This window comes from Xenia sp. Carnegie-2017, unplaced genomic scaffold (assembly GCF_021976095.1).
Source record: "Xenia sp. Carnegie-2017 unplaced genomic scaffold, XeniaSp_v1 HiC_scaffold_24, whole genome shotgun sequence".
In the NCBI taxonomy this organism is placed as follows: domain Eukaryota; kingdom Metazoa; phylum Cnidaria; class Anthozoa; order Malacalcyonacea; family Xeniidae; genus Xenia; species Xenia sp. Carnegie-2017.
Window position 1 is genome coordinate 8,160,935 of NW_025813487.1, and position 22,780 is coordinate 8,183,714.

Consider the following 22,780-nt stretch of genomic DNA (forward strand, 5'->3'; position numbering starts at 1 on the left):
AAATTGTGTACTTGGAAATAGACCGGGGCAGTGCTCCATCGAAATTTGAGCGAACTCGAAGAATCTGTATGTCCAATGCTACCAGAGGCGATCCGTGCAGCGTGGATGACATACACTGGACTAATCTTTCTCTAATCGTTGTACATGGAAACTGCTAATATAATCGTTGTACATGGAAACTGCTAATATAAGGTAAAATATTTGCGATAAAAGCATTGAATGATTGTGGACAGTTGAAAAAGTTGATGGTTACAAAGTTGTCGTGAAATTCTTTATCACTGTAGTGAAATTTGAGCTCCTTATCATGTGACAACTATAATAGAAGGTATGCAGAAATCTTTCAAAATCAGTACATGGTAGTACAATGAAATAAATCACAAATCGGCTCAAGTCCATTTGGCAGGATACATGTGACATGGATGGATTTACATGCAGGTGAATGGGGTACTACACCCCAAACACTAGATTTCACCCCCTAACTAAATTGTTCGCCCCTCTAATGAACATTTTAATTACCACTCCCCAATTTTTAGTAAAACATATCAGCAGTATGGTTGAGTTTTCAGGGCAAAATTACTACTTTCTACACAACCTTTGATGGCTACACTTCTAGACCACCATAAATTATAGACCCTTACATTGCCTTACATCACTTCCTTACCAGCACCCCCCAAAAAAAAATTGCTAGCACCACCCCTGTAAAGAATGTGAAAATTTGTCCTTAGAGATGTCAAACTTAAATGTATTTTCTTAATATGTAGCATGGTCTATGTAAGTCTGAAATTAATAGGAGAAAGTAAGCATAGACGAACTCATTATTTTGGGGGGGCTCCCCAACAGCCCCTCGTCTGGTTCAACTGCTCTTAAAATTACATGTTTCACTTGTAAATAAATCTACTTTATTCATATTTTTAGGTGTTTTGAAACATTTTCAGAGAGGTTAGTCAACATTAATGATCATCTCATATCTCAAGTTACTATGCTGCAACTAGGATTTGTAGTTAATGAAAAAATGTTCTAAACAGATATTATTATGGTGCAGAATCTTGAAGCTGTCTATTCTTTGGTGCATTAAAGCAATTATTGTTTGTAATTTTATGCAAATTCAGATGCAAACATAACTATTAGCTTGTGATCATTTGTTCAAATTATTTCTCATTTCAGGACTTAAGTCGAAGTTAAGTGGACCAAAACCAATTAAAACTCACTGACAATTGTAAGCATGGCTTTACTTGGTGAGTGCTCATTGCATATCGCTCAAAAATTATGAAGTGCAAAATTAAGTTACTCAAAATGCTTAAATTCAACCTTTGTGCACTTGACCACCATTTTTGCTCAAGATAACCTTGATTTGAAAATTTTTCTTTTGGTGTGGTTTCTCTTTTAAAATTTGTAGTAGCCACAATCTGCAGGGAAGCATATGGGAACATGATGTTTGCCTTAAAATGTTACCTTAGAGAGCATTTCATTGCATATCAGCATTTCAATCAAGCTTGAGTTGCCAAGCATATCTGCCATGCTTCTAAACCATTTGATATTATCTATGAAATATTATTTATCGTCCACACCACCTTGAACATGAGAATGTAGAAATCTTTTCTATTTATTTCATCAACTGTAGCACCAACTTTCAAATCAAGAAGCCCTAGTACCTCTGGTCTGTGGCAAACCATGAGGTTAAAAAATGACCATACCTTTTCTTTTATTATAGGACCTGTATTGTATGAGTTATTAGCAGAAAATACACATCGAAAAACTTCGCTCTTTGCACATGCAACCATCAACTGATAAAGAATATTCTAATACGTACCATAGTGTACATTTCGCGAACTAAAGTACGGAGATCGCTCGCGTGCGGTTGTACTATTAACGTAGCGACGTATAAATTTACCTTCGTTAGAATGTTAGTGTAATAATTCACCAAAATGCGTTTTCTTCGAAGAAAATGCGATTGTAACAATGTTTTGAAAATAACAAATCAGCTTATTTACCAACATTCTGTTTATAATCATGTAGCGTTAATTCCAAATTTATTGGTGTGAAATAGAACGTACTTTCATAGAAGTGCGCATTTTGTGTAATTCTGTAGAATTCCGATCTTACCTTCCGAAGAATCCGAACTTTTTGATTTTCTTTCCTAGACTCGGATAATTCTCTTTGTTGAAACGCGTAGGTGGCTGAAGGTATTGTTTGAACGCGAAAATTTCCCGCCGCTCTTTGATTGGGTGATTTCGTTGATACCAATCGTAGATGTAAATATGAGGGCTCTGGTAAATATACCTGTGATTGGTCGATATCAGCTTAAGCCAAAAACATTTGCAACATATCATCCCCCCTCCCCTCCCCTCCCCCCTTACAAAGCAAGAGTCTTGGTGCTCATGCCAGCGGAAGTAGTCGTTTCAATACGTGATTTAACATTTTTGCATGCTTCATGATTCCGTAAACACATCCTCATTAATGTCTGTAAAACGTACAGTGGTAAAGTTTTTTAATGATTTATAATATAGATTTTGAACAAAATTATCTGGCGAGTGCATTTTATTTTATATTTGGTCATAAATGAAACAGTAATTTTGAACATTTTATGAATTATGCTGTAGAATGTTGTCATTGTTATTGAGGTTTAGTTGAGAAGGACCTAAAAGGCAACACATTTATTTTTTTTATTCATTTTATTTTAAATTTTAATTTATCAATGCTGCATTCGTTTATGTGTTAAATGAGACAGCACATCTTTGAATATAATAGTAGCAAAATATTTAAACAAAAGCAACAAACTCAGTTTGGATTTAATCAAATTAATGCCCAATACAATTATATTTTTCAAAACTTTGAAATACTTTGAGACTTATTATAAAGTTACCAGTCACACAACATCTTATACTAATCTTGCATTCTGAAATATCTGTTGGAACATGGTATTTTTTGCTTCTTCACAATACACTGTATGTGTTGGTTTTATAAATTGTTATATGTATGTATGTATGTATGATCTCAAAAGCACCAGAGTAATTATGGATTTAAAATAAATCACAAATTTTTTTATGAAAAACATGTTTCGTTTTTCCAGTCTACTGAAGTTCACTTAATGTAAGTTGATGTTTATAATAAAAAAGTTGTCATTTATTTTAAATGCCTTATTGTTATATGTGTTGGGTTTTTAATTCACCCAACCATTTAATACAGTTTTGAACAATGAAAAATCAAATTTGAATCTTAGAAAAGGTGACCATGTCTACTTAATATAGGTGGACTGTTCAGTAAAGGTCACTTAAATAGTATTTATATTTTGAATTTTTGGGACATTACCACACAATTACCAAAAATAACCACTGTATGAAAAAATGTATGCTCCAAACAGATGTTTTCAAACAAGTCTCTTTCTTACATAATTCATTCATATTTAAATTGTTATGCATCAAGATCTTTCAGTTGTAGAGAAAAGCGTTTCAGTTCCTAAGTCCTTGACATAAAACAACTATATTACAATAAACCAAGCACCCACAAAGTAATAAAAAAATTTCATTTAAGATAATTCACTTAAGAAAGACTGGCCAAAAAAAATTCCAGTGCCACATCTTCCTCTATGGTATATCAAAACTACATATTATTATTCCCAATTGCTAATTATTGCTCTAAATAGTAAATAAAATGAATACAATATTTGTCACATTATCACTCTCTTGAGAAATTACATTTCTATTGTCTTTCACATGTATAAATATTGTGCTTTAGTACATGTTTCTCTTGCTGGAAACTCTTTAGGACAAAATTTCTTTACTCAAGAATTTTAAAATGAAACAAATGAAATAAAGACTGCTGAATCTTATGGCAAAGACAGTGAATATTCTGAATTTTTAGCGAAACAAATCTGTAGTACAGTTGAACTGAGTTTTTCTGGGCAATGTTTCAACTTTCTTTAACATCTTTGGTGGCTGCACTACCAGACCTCCCCTACGTTTTATAAACAAATCAGTAGTACAGTTGAACTTTAAGTTTTTATGGGCAATGTTTCAACTTTCTTTAATATCTTTGGTGGCTGCACTACCAGACCTCCCATAACATCTACACTTTTATTGTCGTCACTTCTTTACCAATTGACTATTAAATTAGCACTTTTACTTTCCAGTATTTTCTTGCGTGTAGCATTTACTGTGAAATAAAAAAATTCTCTACCAAAGTCTTATGACGTATATTGTGGAATAATTCTTGTTAAACCAAAAATTCTTTTATCAAATTGATTAATTTTCGTCAATTATTGAAAGAAATTAGGTTAACTAGCGTAAGTTTATACACATGATATTTAATCATATAGTATTTCTTGTCACGCAGAGATCATATGACATTCTTCCAGAGATCAATACTTTCATTTTCTAGTCATTGTATTCATTGGAGAAGACGCCTTAGGAAAATTTCGACAAAATTGCGCAAAGCATTTTCATCAAAAGGTAAATATCATGTATTAAGTATTTGTTGTTCGAATTTCAGTGACATAAGTAAAGTACATGGGAACGAACTTCTGAATTCGAATTCCAGTTTGTCACAGATTGTTAAGATTATTTCCGTGAATATTCGCTATCTGTATGTTGCTAAAAGTTTAATAAATTGTATGAATGATTGTAAGCAATGCAAAATTACATGCGATCCCAAAGACTAGTCAATGTAAATCACCGTTAGTTACTGCTTGTGATTAACTAAAAGCAGCTTCCACGAGATCTAAATATCTTCGAGTCTTCGACAGTAGATAAAAATCATTTAATAAACATTCGCTCCTAGAAATGTTGGGACATAACACTTCCCAAATTTGAATTTATTGTTACATGTTTCGTTGTACTAATCACGGCAATGTTTGATGAATTTTTGATATTCGTTTTTTAAGTAACAATAGTTGATATATGTGATTCTACAATTGTTTTGATGTGAAATGAACAAACGTGCGCTATGCATGATGGTTGTTTGCAAATTCTATTTCAAAAATCGAAAGAGTTTGTGAAAATTTATCTGTTGAAATTCAATTTTATTCTTAAGGTGTCGACAGCAGTAGACTGCATTTTATTCATCGTTTAGAGTCATCAGTCAACATATTTATTTGAGAAATGACAAAAGGCTACTCTCCTTAACGGCTTTTACTTTTATTATGCACCAAGTCTGCGTCCGCAAAGAATGATGGGGTTTTGTTACGACATAATGACGCATTTGCACATGTGATATTGTATAGTTCGCAATCTCTTACTTCGTCATGATCATTCTCGTTGAACAGAAATTATGCTCGTTATTGACTTTAATGCATGGCTATAAGCACGGTACTTATTACGTAGTTGCAACTCTAGATGATTTGTAGTCGATGTTTATTGAAATTAAATGATATTTTGAAGTCAAAATTGACAAATTAGTCTAGTTTGACGTTTTTTTCTTTATATAGTGAATCATGAGCGCCGACGACGACGTTGATAACGTTGATCAACAAGAATTGGACAGTGTTTTATGTACTGAAGAAGGTAACCTGTTTGAAATATTAAAGAATTCTTTTTTAATTATCAACCTAAAGGTCCAACTGATCGTTTCAAATTTAACCATAAGCGCTCGATTTCTTTGATATTTATTAAAGCAAAGCAAGTGACGTTTGTCGTTTCGTTTCGACTCAAGACATCTTCAAATGAGATGTAATTACTTAGATAGTTAAGGTGTGAGGTTTGTGTGGATGTGTACTTACAGTGTAAAGTTCATATTGAGTATTGTAAGGAAATGTAAGAATTACTGTACAAGATATAAGGGGGATAAGTAATGGGGGGAAATTTACCCTTAGTTGCTTCCTGTAAAAGGGCACACAGCAAAGTAAAAGTAATAAACAGAAACTTTTGAGCATCGTAGTAAGTCTATGTAATTCGTCTAAGAAGTCTTGAGTCAAGACGAAACGTCGCTTGCTTTTTTAAGTAAATACTGAAAAAATCAAATGCCGATGGCTTTCTCAATCACGATCTGTTGGGATCTTATCTTTATATTTAGAATTCGATTCACACCTGGCACCTCACTGGCAACATTGAAATTTTATAAATTCTTATTAATTGTTGTCCATTCATATTTACGATGTATTTGACATGTTTGACGTATTTTTTAGTTGCAACAGATTGTTGAAATTCATATCCCGTTGGAATCCTACAGTGGCAGTACGGCCCTACGAACGAACGATTTGTCTCTGAATCGAGAGAGTAAATATCAATATACTGTCCAGTTGAAGAGCTAAAAATCCTACGGAGGTAATGGTTAGCCCAAAGGATTGGGGAAAATTGAAAAAACAACACAGGTGAGAGAACGTTGCTAAATCGATCAGAGTACATGGTTCTCAAAAACCCTTTGTGGAAATAAGTAGTTTGACTTCCAATGATTTATCTAATGTCAAATTCTCACATGTTTGTAGATGCAGATTGTCCAGGTTGGTAGAATCATGAGAAGGACTGTTTTTGTTGTTGTTGACTGACGTTTCGACAATCTTAGCAGTAGTCACCTTTGAATTCAAGTTGACTTTCTCAGGACTACTAACCATGACGATCTACATCTAAAAACATGTAACGATACACCTGGGTTCAAACCATTTACATTATTAAAGTTAAATTTTCGTAAATCATAGTCGTTGTTAGAGTAAAAATTTGTAACCGAGAAACTATTTTAAAATAGCTTGCGCCAAAAACGACACCAATAGATTGCAATTGGAATGCATAAGGTTATGCGTATTCATGCATGCATGTTCTGCAGAATTAAATTCTTTTTGAAATCTATTTAGATATCTCTTTAGATTAAGACATGCATTCATAAATTTGAACCCTCCCCCCTTCATCATCAACGAGTTTGCTACGCCCCTGTTATGGAATAGACAGAGTAAATTAGAACATAAATAGAAAATTTTTATTATTAGTCCATAGTAAAATGTAGACTTACTCAAGTAAGTTAATTAAGGTTCAAATATCGTCACGTCCAATATAATGCCAATGTCATTAATAGGAAAGTACATACAGGTTAGAGATATTATGGGGAAAAAGAACTTGATATTTTTTGTATCCAATAATTTCTAGTCAAATAAGGAGAGGCACCCTATCTGTTGTAATCAAATGGGTTTTTTGTTGTCAATAAGTTATTGGAATTGTCAAGGTTAGCCGAGAAGTTCATTAAGTATTCAAAAAATAAGAAATTCAATAACCATTTGGAATAATCAAGCATTGTAACTGTACAATAACTTTATTCGTAAGTATGCTTAACATATTGGCCAATGGGCAATGTGTAGATTGGTTATATGTAACGAAATTTTTTGTCCCTCTTTTTGTTTCTAAGCACAGTAGATCTATGATTCATCGTATGTATTAATCACATTCTGCTTCTTCTAGCCTTGATAACTTTCTTATGTAATCAACATCTTGGTCCTTTGTGCTTTTAATTCTTGGAGAAAATGTTTTGAAAAAAATATTTCTAATATGTTGCTGTTTCCGTAGAGCAAGTAATATAATGACTTTAAAAATGTTATCTATAAAATGGCCATTTTCAGCCAATAGACATTCAAATTCTGTCTTAGATAGGTGATTCTCTATTCCTGAGTCAAAACTTGTGAAACTTTATTACATTTAGCACGAGTCCTTTGGAATTTGACTAATCTCAATGTTATCATGCACTCTGTATGCGGTACTTATTTATGTATTTTTATTTCTATGGCAATTGTTTTCAGTCAATGATTTATACTTAGTTATATAACTGAGATGTTCTACATAGACATACTATAGAAGAATATACAGTAGAGCCACTCTATTGAAATTTTTCGTGCCACACATATCTTATTACGAATGTGATTACCATAGTGGCAGCCAGTCAATTGCTTTTTTTAACGAATAGGAATGATGAAATGCCTAACGGCAGCCAGTAATATAATTAAGTATACAGCAGCCAGTTGCACACGAAGTGGACCTAATGTATATTCCCTATACTGTGACATAGATGTCATTAATGTTTCATAATACTGTTTGTTGAAGTAGACCCTGACTCATTTTTCATCTTCGCTCGTTAATTTAATATGTTTAAGACACAAAACTTACATGGATAAAAAATTAACGTTACAATAAGGCATAAACTATGATCACCATTTTTTAACTGATATGTATGTGGTCGCGTTGTTTATATTAAATCTCCCAACCGTTTGTTGAGTATGTGACATGTAAAGAACTAAAGCAAGCACTTCTAAAACGAAGGTAATTTTAGAAAACATTAAGCGATATTTTAGAACTACATTGCCGACATAACAAATTACCTAAAGCAGCATCTCGATAAAGTATGACTAAACATGCATGAGAAATCATATCTAAATTGATATACCGACTTTCTAACTATTAGCAATAAGCTGCATGGTAAAGGAAAGCAAAACCTGTTCAAAGGTATGGGAGAGGTGAAATAGGATACTTGTCTAAGGAAAAAATCTGTGAAAATTTATGAAGGGGTAGCATGTCCAATCATGCATGACCTCCCTTTTTTGCCGACGCCACATTTGACTAATCGCTGTGTGTCTAACAAAATGTTGTTAATTGTATTGAGGAAACCATTCTTTTAAAGTAAGAACATTTGTAAAATAAGCAAATGTTAAACATAGGAAGAATGTATTTACAAAGGGAAAGAACGCAACCGAATCTATTTTTGTAAAATGTTGATTCAAGCAACAAAGCGAGCTTCTAAAATTATACTTTTGATTATGTTTGTTTAACAGTTTTAAGGTTTACTTTTATTGCATTCTTTACTGTTGTATCTACAGTGTTTTTATTGATCATAAGTAATTATGATTGCGTGCAGTTGATGTTTGTCACGTATTCATAATTTATAGTGGTTTATTCAATAACAAAGGTTTTTTATAATATGAACTGACTTATGCAAGAATATACATGTATGGAATTTTTGATCAATGAAGGAAAAAAATCCATTCACAGTTTCGAAACTCGTGTCTTAATCATTGCCATTTGAATCCAGTCTAAGATAGGTGATTCTCTATTCCTGAGTTTAAACTTGTAAAGCTTTATAAGATTTAGCAGTAGTCCTTTGGAATTTGACTAATCTCAATGTTATTATATACTCTGCATGAGGCTCTTATTTACGTATTTTTATTTCTATAATAATTGTTTTTAATCAGTGATGTATACTTAGTTATATTACTAAAATTTTCTATATAGATGTCATTAATGTGTTATTATACTGTTTGTTGAAAGAGATCCTGACTCACTCTTCATTTTCGTTCACTATTTAAATGTGTTTATGTAGCAAAACTTACATGGATGAAAGATTGATGTAACAATAAGGTATGAATAATGATCACCATTTTTTAACTAATATGTTTGTGGTCGCGTTGTTTATGTTAAATCTCTTATCCGTTTGTTGAGTATGTGACATGTAAAGAACTAAAGCAAGCACTTCTAAAACGAAGGTAATTTTAGAAAACATTAAGCGATATTTTAGAACTACATTGCCGACATAACAAATTACCTAAAGCAGCATCTCGATAAAGTATGACTAAACATGCATGAGAAATCATATCTAAATTGATATACCGACTTTCTAACTATTAGCAATAAGCTGCATGGTAAAGGAAAGCAAAACCTGTTCAAAGGTATGGGAGAGGTGAAATAGGATACTTGTCTATGAAAAAATCTGTGAAAATTTATGAAGGGGGGTAGCATGTCCAATCATGCATGACCTCCCTTTTTTGCCGACGCCACATTTGACTAATCGCTGTGTGTCTAACAAAATGTTGTTAATTGTATTGAGGAAACCATTCTTTTAAAGTAAGAACATTTGTAAAATAAGCAAATGTTAAACATAGGAAGAATGTATTTACAAAGGGAAAGAACGCAACCGAATCTATTTTTGTAAAATGTTGATTCAAGCAACAAAGCGAGCTTCTAAAATTATACTTTTGATTATGTTTGTTTAACAGTTTTAAGGTTTACTTTTATTGCATTCTTTACTGTTGTATCTACAGTGTTTTTATTGATCATAAGTAATTATGATTGCGTGCGGTTGATGTTTGTCACGTATTCATAATTTATAATGGTTTATTCAATAACAAAGGTTTTTATAATATGAACTGACTTATGCAAGAATATACATGTATGGAATTTTTGATCAATGAAGGAAAAAAATCCATTCACAGTTTCGAAATTAGATAGGTGATTCTCCCACTCATGAGTTAAAACTTGCGAAACTTTAGATGATTTAGCAGTAGTCCTTTGGAGTTTGACAAATCTCAATGTTATTATATACTCTGCATGTGGTTCTTATTTATGTATTTTTATTTCTATAACAATTTTATCTAATCAGTGATGTATACTTAGTTATTTAACTAAAATGTTCTACATAGATGTCATTAATGTTTTATTATACTGTTTGTTGAAGGAGATCCTGACTCATTTTTTATCTTCGCTCGTTATTTTAATGTGTTTATGTAACAAAACTTACATGGATAAGAAATTAATGTTACAATAAAGCATGAACTATGATCACCATTTTTTAACTAATATGTATGTGGTCGCGTTGTTTATATTAAATCTCTCATCCGTTTGTTGAGTATGTGACATGCAAAGAACTAAAGCAAGCATAATTTTGTTCACACGGTCGTCTTACTTCTAAAACGAAGGTAATTTTAAAAAAAATAAGCGATATTTTAGAATTACATTACCGACATAACTAATTAGCTAAAGCAGCATCTCGATAAAGCACGACTAAACAGGCATTAGAAATCAGATCTAAATTGATATACCAACTTTCTAACTATTGACAATAACTTCCATGGTAAAGGAAAGCAAAACCTGTTCAAAGGTATGGGGAGGTTAAATAACATACTTGCCTATGGAAAAAAATGAGAATCTGTGAGAATTTATATAGGTGGGTAGCATGTCCAACCATGCATCACCCTTTTTTTCCGACGCCACTTTTGATAAATCGCTGTTTGTCTAACAAAAAGTTTTTAATTGTATTGAGGAAACCATTCATTTTTAAAGTAAGAACATTTGTAAAGTAAGCAAATGTTAAACATAGGAAGAATGTATTTACAAAGGGAAAGAACGCAACCGAATCTATTTTTGTGAAATGTTGATTCATGCAACACAGTGAGCTTTTAAAATTTTCCTTTTGATCAGGTTTGTTTAACAGATGAGATAAAACACGGATGTGGGGACAAAACAGGGATAAGGGGATTAAACACAGATTTTTGTAAAATTTTACTTCTTTTCATGTGGTGGTGTTTAGCAAAATCATCATGCAAATGTTTTGCATGGTGTGTTTTTGTTTAAATTGTTCTATGTGCCAAATTCTATAAAAGTGAAACAAAATGTTTTAAAACATCAATCAAAAAATAATTCGAAAGAATTTATTTTACATGTGAATATAGTTAGCATATAAGCTTTCTGCCAAAGACATTATCTATACATTTTTTTTCTGCCTGAAAAAGTGACCCTATGAATCAAGTTGCAGGTTAAATGTAGCGGGTAAAATGAAGTAGAATTGCACTTTTAAAAGTAGATGATCGTAGAAAAAGTATGTTAAACTCTCGGGGATTCTTTATTTCTGTACATGCACACTTGAATGTGCATAATGTTCTCTAGGAATCAACGTTCCTTGCTGTTAACACTAAAATATCTTCACAGCGCTGAAAATTGATGACTTGCGTTTGTTATGCATATAGGCACGTTCACACGATCCAATTTGTCGTATCCGATTGTTTCGGTTCCGACTTTAATTTGGTTGATTGCTCAGACGGTCGGATAATTTTGTTGATATTTATGTTCGTTTAGATATTTATATTTATGTTATCCAGAATATTTATCGATATATTTTTCGTATTTTGTTCTTCTTTACTTGTCTTTTTCAAATCTATGTAATTTGACTAATCAGTTTTTCTTGATCTTGTTTGATGAAAATAGAACAAGCTCTATTTTCATACGATTTTTTAGATGGACGAATCAGACTGTCTCAGTTTTTTTGTGTTCACAGTATCCGTTTTCTATTATCCGAAAATTTTGTCATTAAACAATATAATAAACTGACAGTTGCACAGAATTTAATCGTTTTCAAGTAACAAACAATGACATCGATTTTATTTCAAGTTAAAATACATAAATGCTTCTTTTCTCTTGTCATTGTCGATATATTAAACATACGAGTGAATTAAATTACTAGTTACTGTAGTAAAGACAGTTTTTCATTTAAAATTTACTTAAGACTTTGACTAATGTAAGTATGATTGGACCCTAAAACTGGTTAGCTTTGTTATTCTTGATAAGCATTTAAACATGGTTATTGTCGAACCATAAAATACAACAAACATTAACAAGATATTCAAGTTAGATTTCAAACATTGTATAGGAAAAAAATATAGTTTAAGCAGAACATTAAATCACTGTGTTTAACATGAGTTTTTCTTGTTCTAAAGTTTTTTATGTCATCGTTTAATCTTAAAATGATCGTTGTAGAGGATTTTCATCACTTAGTTACGTACATCAACATATTTTGAACTTTTGATATGATAAAACTTGTTTGTTGATATGTGTTGATTTGCTACTGAAATAACATGCTAAAATCAATATTTTATATGTGTTCTTCATCTTTTGTAACTGATCAATGATTGCGGACAATGTGTATTCGCTATTTACTTGGATTCATTCATGTAGAGGAACATCAATGATTGTTGGGTGTGGCTCATATTAACTTATGTATATGATATGTTTTTATTCTTCAGTTGCTAGCTATTTCATGTTGTTTGCATATTTTTTTAGAATAATAATCTAACCAATAAAAAATGGTTTTGGTCATAGGCGTACAGATTCTTACATCTTTTACACAATTTTGGATCAACTCTCATAAAAATTATGCCCACCAATTTTTCATTGGTTTTCTTATTACAATGTTTTGTTGACCATTATTATTGCGTTCATCACTTTTGTTGACTTCTTGACACACTCCCTTTTTTAGCAAGAAAAACTGGGGCAGGACTGTAGGATGATTGTTAATTTGGAGATCATATCATGTATGCATAATATAGGCTACATGTGTTAAGTTGCTTTGAAAACCATTGTTGTCTAGGGATCATTACATCCAAATGTTTATTCCACCCCAACCACTGTATAGAGAATATACAGTGGGACCACTTTCTGTGCAACCTACTGCTGTATATATAATTATATTACTTGTTGTAGTTTTCTAGCTTAGTGCACCTATTGGTCAAAAAATGGTAGTGTCTGACTGCCACTATGGTAATCACTTGCAAAAACGATATGCATAGCACTAAAAGATTCAATGCAATCTACTGTATGTTCTCTATAAAATTATACTATATGCTCATTTAACTGTGCCTCAATTACATCATGTCTTCGTTATGTCTTAAGTCGTGAATGAATCATTAGTCCAAATAAATTACACCTGCTCATTTTTTTATCATAATACCTTCTAAACAATGATAATGGTTATAAATTTTTAAAGAATAAAATTTTCAGTGGTTTAGCTAGACAGATAAAATGTTTAGTCCTTCTATGTACGTTTTTATATTCTTTTACTCTGAAAATAATAGGCATTTTACCTTGTGAGTCTTAAAGTGACCCTTCCACCAAAAAAGTTTTCTTAGCAATTTCAAATCTGTTGATGATTTTAAGCCTCGTTGAGGAAAATATTTTAAATTTGGTGAAATCGTTTGATTTTTGTAAAAGCGTTAAATTCACTAAAATCGTATATTCTTGTGAACCATGTCCGTGATAATGAGGAGTCTGAAACTAGCTAATTTTCTCACGTTATCGTGTATTCAATTGGTATTAAGTCAATGCTAGTTGAGCACATTTTAAGTATGTAAGCGCCTAAAAGCATTGCCTTTGCACTTGTAAAAGCATAAAAAAGGTAAACATTTGCGTTGCAGCCAATTGTACGAATGAGTGAAGCCTTTGCTCTCGTATGAGTCTTCACACTATGTCTTATAATGATAAAAGGCCCGAGGCCAAGCGAAGACTGAATATCTGGGTTTTAAAGCAAAGCGCGTATTTGAGCCTTCCAGTGCTTCAACACTTTGTTCGGCTCGATTAATACCAGAGGATTTGGAGCGTCAGTTTAGTAGTTTGCCGAATCAAAAGAACGCTAATTTTGCAGGCCTTAAAAAGATGAGATTAGAATTTGTGTCTTTCCGACCATCCATGCTTTGGAGTTAAAATCCGAATCATTATCGCTCAAGTTTTATTGCTTTCTGAGTTTTCTGTCACGTATCCCGGAATAAAGTTTTTGTAAGAATTATCTGACTGAACACTCAATTCTGATTTTGATTCATCGCTTTCTCTGCAAGACATAATTTTCTCGAATATTTTAATTAAACAGCGTGAAAGAACGTATATATTTAATATAAGCTAAATATGCCCGAATGCTGACTATATTGGATGACGTCAAAATACCTTCTAGTGCCAGTCGCTTTTGTATTATAAAGAACGACGGCATTGGACCAAAAGTGTACAAATTCAAGATGCCATAAAAGCTTGTTGATTTGACCAAATTTCTGGAATTTTTTCTCAGAAAGGCTTAAAATCATAGACTGATTTCATATTGCTAAACAAAAATTTTGGTGGCAATACTGAAAAAGTGTCTGAGTGAGGCAGTGTCTGTCTGTCCGTCGTGATATAGAACATAGTAAAAAATGCGAACGATAACGAATGGTATTGTTTTGTCTAGTATAGTCCATGCCTGAAACTTGATAGCTACACTGTGCAGTCCGTGCTTGTATTTTGTTCTGTATTTTATTCGTATATCACGTTGTTTATCTCTCACCCTGTGTTCTGTTTTTTGGTGAGGAAAATGTAAAGCAGACAGGATATAGTTTTCTTCATATTTATTTCAATTAGTAATGGTGACGATTTGGATTTAACAGATCGTCCAAAATGACGAAGAATTTAAATATATTATGGCCCTATGGAAAATAACTACATCAACAATGATATATGTACAATGTGCAATGCCTCCTCATTTTAACAATAAACATAAAAATTTAAATTGGAACAGAATCATCGGCAACATAGTCCTATCAATAAGCAAATATTCGTGCAAAACAACAAACCGATTTGATATCTTTTCACCACACCATTGTTAGACATATAAGATATATTCATTTAAAAAAATCGTTTTAATTCAAAATGGCGAAGAACTTATCGTTCTATCATTGAAGTTTATGAGATTAATAAGGACATGGCAAGTATATTTTTTCTTGTAAGCTTCCTTTGCACGATATTAGCACGTGAACACCAGCACACATAACATGCACTGAGCGTAGAAGAGCAATAAAAAGGAAAGATAATGATAACTTCCGGGCATTTTTATTAAACATTGAGCACAAAAAACAATTTGTACTAAAGAGAAGTGCCAAAGGAAAGAATGATTTCATTTTGTGGCATTTTGACATGAAAATATTTTTTGTTATTTTTCATATGTTATTGTTACGGAATGGCCTTGGGACTTCACTTAATTTAATGAAAAATACAACACTAAGCAGTTGGAATACTGACTACTGTTTGTTCTATGTACTGTAACTCTGGTCAAGGCTACCCACATGTACAAACACCTACCTATTTTTATGTGCCTTGTACATCTGGGGACGGTTGCACGAAGGCTGGATAGCATTATTCGTCGGATAGTAAAATTTTCAAACTTGTAGAAAAAGGTGTTTATATTTTCCTTAGGAGAAAGAAATTTTCGTAATCTTAAAAGCAATATTTTATTTCAATGATTGCTCAGTTCAAATCACATATTGTTCCCTTTCAAGAGATTTTGTAAAAGTTCAAAACAATTTGCCATCTAATGGATAAAACTATTCTGGCTTTATGTAACAGGCCACAGGTTTTCCTTTATAATCACAATGAATTTGTACCATAAAAGTTTTACCTACTTTTTCAGCTAACATTGACATGGGGTCTGTCTTGAGTTCTAAAAAGGAAACTAATGGTTTTAAGTTGATGAGATTAATTGTTGATGTTGGTGGAGAAGCTTTAAGAATAACATTAAGGAAACAACTTTCAGGTACGGATTTATTTTATATTTTAAATGACAATAAAAATTTTAATAAGCTTTTGTTGCTAAAAGATAAGCAAATAAAGCAACATCAATGGGATCTACTGTATCCTCCTCCTCTAATATTACCAAATGAAAATAAGTTTGATATTACTTTACTTTGTATTCTCCTGCGTAATATTTGTGGTTTAAAACCACCTCGTGATCCAATATGGACGTCAGTAAATGACCCCACTGACTATTCAACTGAAGCAGATATTACTCGTATTAGGTTATTTCGTAATGATCGTTTTGCTCACTTACCTAACACTTCAGTAAGCTTTAATGAATTTGAAGATTTTTGGGTAAAAATAAGCGAACCATTACTTCGTTTAGGAATAAGTAAGGAGGAAATAGATAGAATAACGAGTGAGTTGTATGGTAATGAGGACTATGAAAGGATTTTGAGAGAATGGGATGAATTAAAGAATGATTTAGAAGTTTTAAAATCAGATCACAAAGAAATTAAGAATACCCTAAAGGATGTCGGTGTGAATGTTGTGAAAGTGATAGATAAATCAGAATTAGTAGGAGATGATATTAAAGGAATCAAAGCAAGTGGACATGGACTTACTTCGGTTTCAGAAGAAGATGTTTTAACAAAAAACCTTGTTAGCTGTACTTTTAAAAGTGAAATTAAGCATCATTATGAAAAATACTTGAATGGAACACGTGAATGGGTTTTTAAAGAGTTTTTAGATTGGTTTGAAGACGATACTTCTCAAAATCGTGCATTTGTTATTTCTGCTGTTGCTGGTATGGGTAAGTCGGTAATTTCAGCTACTTTATGTAAACGTTTTCCTCATTACTTGACTGCAGTTCATTTCTTTCAACATAACAACAGTCGTTACAATAAAGCCAATGTACTTCTTCAATCTTTAGCGTTGCAAGTTAGTCGTAATTTTCCAGCTTACAAACAACTTCTTGTGAAAAAACTTTCAGGTCAACTCTCACAGACTTTGAATGACATGAATGTGGAAGGATTATTCTCCCTTCTTTTTTCTGAGTTGTTTTGTAATATCTCAGAATTTCCCAAGCGAATGTTAGTTGTGCTTGATGCTCTTGATGAATGTGGTTATCCAGAAAGAGATGACCTTGCTTATTTGCTTGCTAATCACTTACACAAACTTCCGCCTTGTTTTCGCTTTGTAATTACAACCAGACCTAACGAAGATGCTTTAAATAAGTTCGAAAAATTAAATCCACTGTTCATTAATTGTAGCGATGATCGCAATTTAGAGGATATTAAATTATTGATTGAAGAAAGAATTGGCTCTACTGACAGCCTTTCTGATGTTAAAAACAGTTTGACAGAAAAAGCTGACGGACTTATGTTGCTTGCATCACTTCTTTGCAGCGAAGTCAAAAATCAGGATTTGTTGAAAAGTTCCATACCGAAAGATCTCAGTGAATATTACAAAATTTCCTTAACAAGATTAAGTAAGGAATTAGATATCAGTAACGAAAAGTTTCAGTCAATTTTAAATACTTTGGCTGTTGCTAAAGAACCTCTTCATTGGGACATGATCGATGACGTTCTTTGTTTGAATTCGAATCGCATATCACTTCCGGTTCGAGAGATTATCTCTTGTCTGTTTGTTAGCAATGACGAAGGATGTGTTTCGTTTTTTCACAAATCTTTAAATGATTGGTTGTTGGATGATCGAAAACATATTTACTCAGTAAAAACTCTTTGTGGTCATCAACTTGTTTTAGAATTTTGTTTAAAATCTTTGGATAAACTCAAATCTGGAGGTGTAAACTATGAAATCATCAAACATGCATCAGTTAGGTATTCAGTCAAGTATTGGTTGCATCATTTACTCGCTATTTCTGATTATGATTATATCGTTAAAAATATTGGTAAATATCTTGTTGACTTGGAAGTTTTAGTTGCTTCTGTGTTGGTTGATGGTAGTCGGACTGTTGAAAATTTTTCCTTATTCAACGCACATGATGCGTATTTTCTTATTTCTGAGGACATTCGATTGTTATTTAATGAAGTTTATTCTGTAATGACGTACTCTGTGCTTTTTGAAAATGAAGTAATTTTTTTGCAAAACGTTGCCAACGAAGTCAAGGATCTGTCGTCTCAAGCCACCACAATGCTTCAAACACGTTTCAAAGATTCACCATATCTAGAGTACAGAGACACGGGTTTTGTAAAGGCTCGGTTATTACGTTTACATCGTGATTTGATTTCTGTTGATGTTTCACGAAATCATGATTACGTCGTCTGTGGCTATTATGAATTTGTCGTGCAACTTTTTTCATTAAGAACAAACAGATGTTTATGGATAAAAAATATTGCTGGTCAGTTTAAGCAATATGAAGAGGGAGTCTTTAGCGTTGTCTTTCATCCATTCGAAGATTTGATTTTTGCTTCCCAGCTTGATAAGGTACTAGATATTGATTGTAAAATTTCCTCCAGCCCGTTCCATTGTGATGATTCTACTTCTAAGTTCTTTACCAACAAATGTTTTTCCAAAAATAAGTACACAATGGTCACTAGTTACCAAGATACTTTGACAGTATGGGACGTTGAGAAAGGTGAGAAGAAACGCAGTATTAGATGTAATAATGTGGTGAACTCACTGTGTTTTTCCAATTCTAGAAGATATTTGTGTGTTATTGAGGAAAAAAGAGAGGTTCAAATATTTGATGTAGCGAATAATTATGAAACATTCGTTTACGACGATCATTTACCGTCTGAAGAATTAAGTAAGTATGGTGTTTTGTTAACTGTTGGTCTTCATTCTTGGTGTTGTTGCTTTCGTTTTTATACGAATAAACGTTTCATTGTAAATCTCACTGGTGAAAAACTTCCTCACTTTAATCGTGATTCCCTTACTTCCTATACTCCCATTCCTCTTGATCCTTTCGATGACAACGGATCTAGCTTTTCCTTTTATGGAGCAGGAAATTATTATTTTGTTTTGTATAACGACAATGTTCTTTGGTTTAAATACGGACTTGACTTTCATCTTTATTCAATACCGCGTGCATGTTTAACTGACAGTTACAATTTTCATAACAAGAAATTTTGCTCAAATGGAAAATTTCTGCATCGGAGCAATCAAGAAAGATCAAGGGTAATTATATACCGTCTCAACACGTTTGACTTTGTTGTCAAGGAATGTTTTTTTAGTGACATGGTTGCTGTAGAAAATGGAGTTATTTTGCTTACGGCAAAAAATATTCCTGAGCTTTGGAATAATGATTTGACAAAACTTGTTTATAGTTTTGATGAACTAAAAGGTAGAAACAAAATTTTTGAGGTGAGTGATGTACTATTTGCTTGTCAAAAAACTGATTCTTTTGTATTTTTCAATGTTGAAAACAAGCGTAAAGAAATATCAGTGAATTTTGAAAATTATCGAAATGTGCACGTATTTGCATGTAGCTCTAAGTATCACGTGTTTGCAAAAGTTGAATTTAAGGGTCAGAAAATTTACTGTATGTGGCATGAAGACAAGCTTGTTAATGGTTGGGATGACGTAATTAAAGAGGAAAGCGCCAATTTAATAGCCGACAAATTCTTTGGAGAGTACCTGGGTGATATGACTCGCTGTATAACTTACGCTGCTTTTTCACCTTCAGCAGATAAGTTAGCAATAAGTTACAAGCGTAGCTATGTGAAAGTATTTGACGTTAAAAACATACAAATTATTTATAGTTGTACTCTAGAGTTTTCTATTGATCCAAAGTTTTTCTTTGTTGATGATAGGTATATAATTAGTGATCGATTAAATTTGATTGATTTGAAATATTTTAAGATTGTAGAATTATTTCTCCCACGTTTGAGCATACGTCCAAGAACTTTATATTACTGTCGTAAACGCAAACTTGCTTTGATTTTTTCTTCCATAAAGATCCCGCAACAATGCGTAAAAATCATCTTCTCACAAGGATAAATTTGGTCTTTGATGATAAAATTTCTCACAAATTTGGATAATGACTATAGTATCTTTAAAAAAATCTTGCTCAGTTTTTATGCATGATCCCTATCATTGTTGACAATTCAATTAATGTCTGTTTGCGTATGATTTCATGAAACGACCTTTGTCTAATTTTGATTGTTCTGTACAGAGACCGCAGTGTACGATAATGTCAACATTGAGAGAGATCATGTATAAAAGCTGAAGTTAATCAATTAAAGATGAAAATTCAATGACAATAAAGACAAACCATAAACACAAATGATTTCGTGTCTAAGATAATAATTTTCCTTGCACAAGGAAATAATTTTATTGACCTTTATCTTATCACACAAACATATAAAATGCAAACTATTGTTAGTTATTGTACCACAGGTTATATTTGTTTATATCCACACCATGTAAACATATAATTTTCATGCAAATGTATTCAGTTTTTCGATACTCTTACACCAAAAACAAGTTGCTACTAATTAAATAAATACTATCTTGCACTGAAATAATTTCTTAATACTTTTCAATTATTGCATTTTGATTTACAAAATATCTTGTTAAGAGAGACAAAGACAGCCCAATTGTTACTTCGGTTATATGAATATTTTTATCTTTATCAATTTGAAAAACGTACATTATAATAAAACAATGGTACCTTTGCTAATTTTTTAAGAAAAAGTAAAAAATTGGCTGTCTTTCTTAATGACTGTTAAAAAGTAAATCGTAAACTCCACAAGAAAAGGACTTATGATTGACGTTAATCATCGTGATAAACAATTTAACCATTGTGACTGAACACTCCAAACCATGTGTTATTGTACAAACAGGAAAAATTAACAAAAGTTAGAGAAAGTCTTGCAATATAGAGAGAAAGAAAACAAACGACAATGTTGCATATCGAAGGATGTTTAATGACAAGTTTTTCACTTTTAATGAAAAATTGATATCACGCGTTGTTAAAGTTTGAACACTTTTACTTTGTGAAACGATACTTTATGGAAAATATTTTTTAACAACATCATCTCAAACATCATTGGACATACCGCGAGCTACTTTGCCAAAGTTTGATATGTTTTTGGCTTTTCAATAAAATTCTAACGTCTACTCTTAATTCAAACGATAATACAAGAAGGAGAAGCTTTATTTCATGAAGTGACTCAATAAAAGAAATGACAAATTTATGTACCATGGTTCTCTGTGGATTTATTGTTGTTCAAAACTTTTACATTTTTGAAATGGTGAAGCTGGCTGTTCACTTTGTTCACTTTTTATAAAACTGAAGCGTGAAAATTATCATCTCATGTGGACGTTTTGATGTGAACATAACGCATAAGTAATCATGAGAGTGAATAAAAAGAATTTGATTTTATTACATTGTGGCTATTGGGGATGGCTAAAGGGATTTTTTGCTGCGTCTATAATTGAAGCTGCTTTTTGATACAAAAACACTGTCATTGTGAATATTATGACACTCGAACGCCTTTGCGCATGCTCTGAAATATATGTACTTGAATGGTACTGTAACATTTCTGATATAAATTAAGATCTTAACAGCAACATGTCATGAAAATTCAAAGCAAACGTCAACTATGGATGGTTGTAGAATGAAAGTGATCAGTTTAGTTCATATAAATGGTCAACAATGCATTTACAACAAAAATAACTTCAACGTGGAAGAGCTACATCAAGTTACGAGAATGAAAAGTTTGTAAAAATTTCATCGTCTTTCTTTTGCAAGATATCACATTTATGAATCCTTTGTGCTTTATTTTTTATGTAGTGAACAATTTTAGATCATTAAATTTTTTTTCATCTTGTTGTTTACATATCTACGTATAGTGAATAGATATCTTTCATATGAACTTATTTCTGGACATGTACCGTAAGTATTTCATATTGAGTACATATTTACGTATAGTTAATAACATCCCATATACGGACATCTGCCGTAAGCAGACATTAGGTCGTGGTCTCAAGGATGTCTGTTTACGATTAGCTTGAATGTATGCAGACTTTTCATTATTGCACATTTTCTTTAGGTTTCTAGATTATTCTTTTACTTTTTAAATTTTAATGCTAAATAAATGAATCCCACATAACTCAACTCCATTTTTTAGATTAATAGTAATTTGCCAACTGCCATGTGAAGATTACTGCTACTTTAGAAAAGGAGTTGTCGTATCTTGAATTCGAAAATGCCAGTTTCTAAAATTAGCGTTCAATAGTTGTATAATAACTTTCACTCACATTCAGCAACATTATTTGTTGGTAACTGTCATCTTGTAAAGGAAGTTGAAAAATACCTACATTTTATCAAAAAGGAACAATTGCAGTTGCCATTTTAAAGATTGGTTGGGATTCATTCATTTAGCACTTATAAAAAATTATTTAGAGAGAAACTTTCTTTTTGCTCAGTGTTTTGTTGAACTTTGTTTTTTAACACGTATTAACATAGTTTTATTATATTAGTACGTTAATGTAGCAAATAATCGTTGTATAAATATGTTTTCTACAAAACTGTTACAATATATGTGTGTTGATCAATATATATTGTGTCTTAAATAATTTTCACATTTGTCCACTACACCAAACCTATATCGAGACTCTCGGGAAATTAGGCTCACTATTTCCCAGGGAAGAGTACATTAAGTGTTTTGTTATATAGGGAAAAAATCATAATATTCGACAACTCTTCAATAAAATCAATGTCTTTCGGCGGTGGGGAAATTGGCCGGCAAAATTTCGTTGCAAAATGCTAT

At 32.1% G+C, this 22,780-nt stretch overlaps 1 protein-coding gene and 2 long non-coding RNA genes across 6 annotated transcripts; all 3 read left to right on the plus strand.

Moving 5' to 3' along the window:
• Window positions 1-759: 759 nt before the first annotated feature.
• LOC124450622 lies at window positions 760-1,994 on the plus strand. The gene is made up of 4 exons (XR_006950140.1): window positions 760-796; window positions 916-939; window positions 1,165-1,235; window positions 1,712-1,994. It is a non-coding gene; the product is annotated as an uncharacterized LOC124450622 (long non-coding RNA).
• Window positions 1,995-5,123: 3,129 nt separating this feature from the next.
• LOC124450621 lies at window positions 5,124-6,267 on the plus strand. The gene is made up of 3 exons (XR_006950139.1): window positions 5,124-5,303; window positions 5,423-5,498; window positions 6,119-6,267. It is a non-coding gene; the product is annotated as an uncharacterized LOC124450621 (long non-coding RNA).
• A 60-nt stretch (window positions 6,268-6,327) lies between these two features.
• Window positions 6,328-22,563, plus strand: LOC124450609. Of its 4 annotated transcripts, XR_006950130.1 has the most exons (3): window positions 6,328-6,339; window positions 18,426-18,428; window positions 22,343-22,563. XR_006950130.1 is itself a non-coding variant. In XM_047001240.1 (2 exons), exons 1-2 carry the CDS (start codon window positions 6,337-6,339, stop codon window positions 20,001-20,003), a joined length of 4,032 nt encoding a protein of 1,343 aa, XP_046857196.1. In that variant the 5' UTR covers window positions 6,335-6,336; the 3' UTR covers window positions 20,004-20,527. The 4 variants fall into 4 exon arrangements, 3 of the variants coding, with proteins under 3 accessions (XP_046857196.1, XP_046857197.1, XP_046857195.1); XM_047001240.1 differs by lacking the exon at window positions 22,343-22,563 and having other exon boundaries at window positions 6,335-6,339; window positions 15,975-20,527; XM_047001241.1 differs by lacking the exon at window positions 22,343-22,563 and having other exon boundaries at window positions 6,335-6,339; window positions 16,194-20,527.
• The last annotated feature ends 217 nt before the right edge of the window (window positions 22,564-22,780 follow it).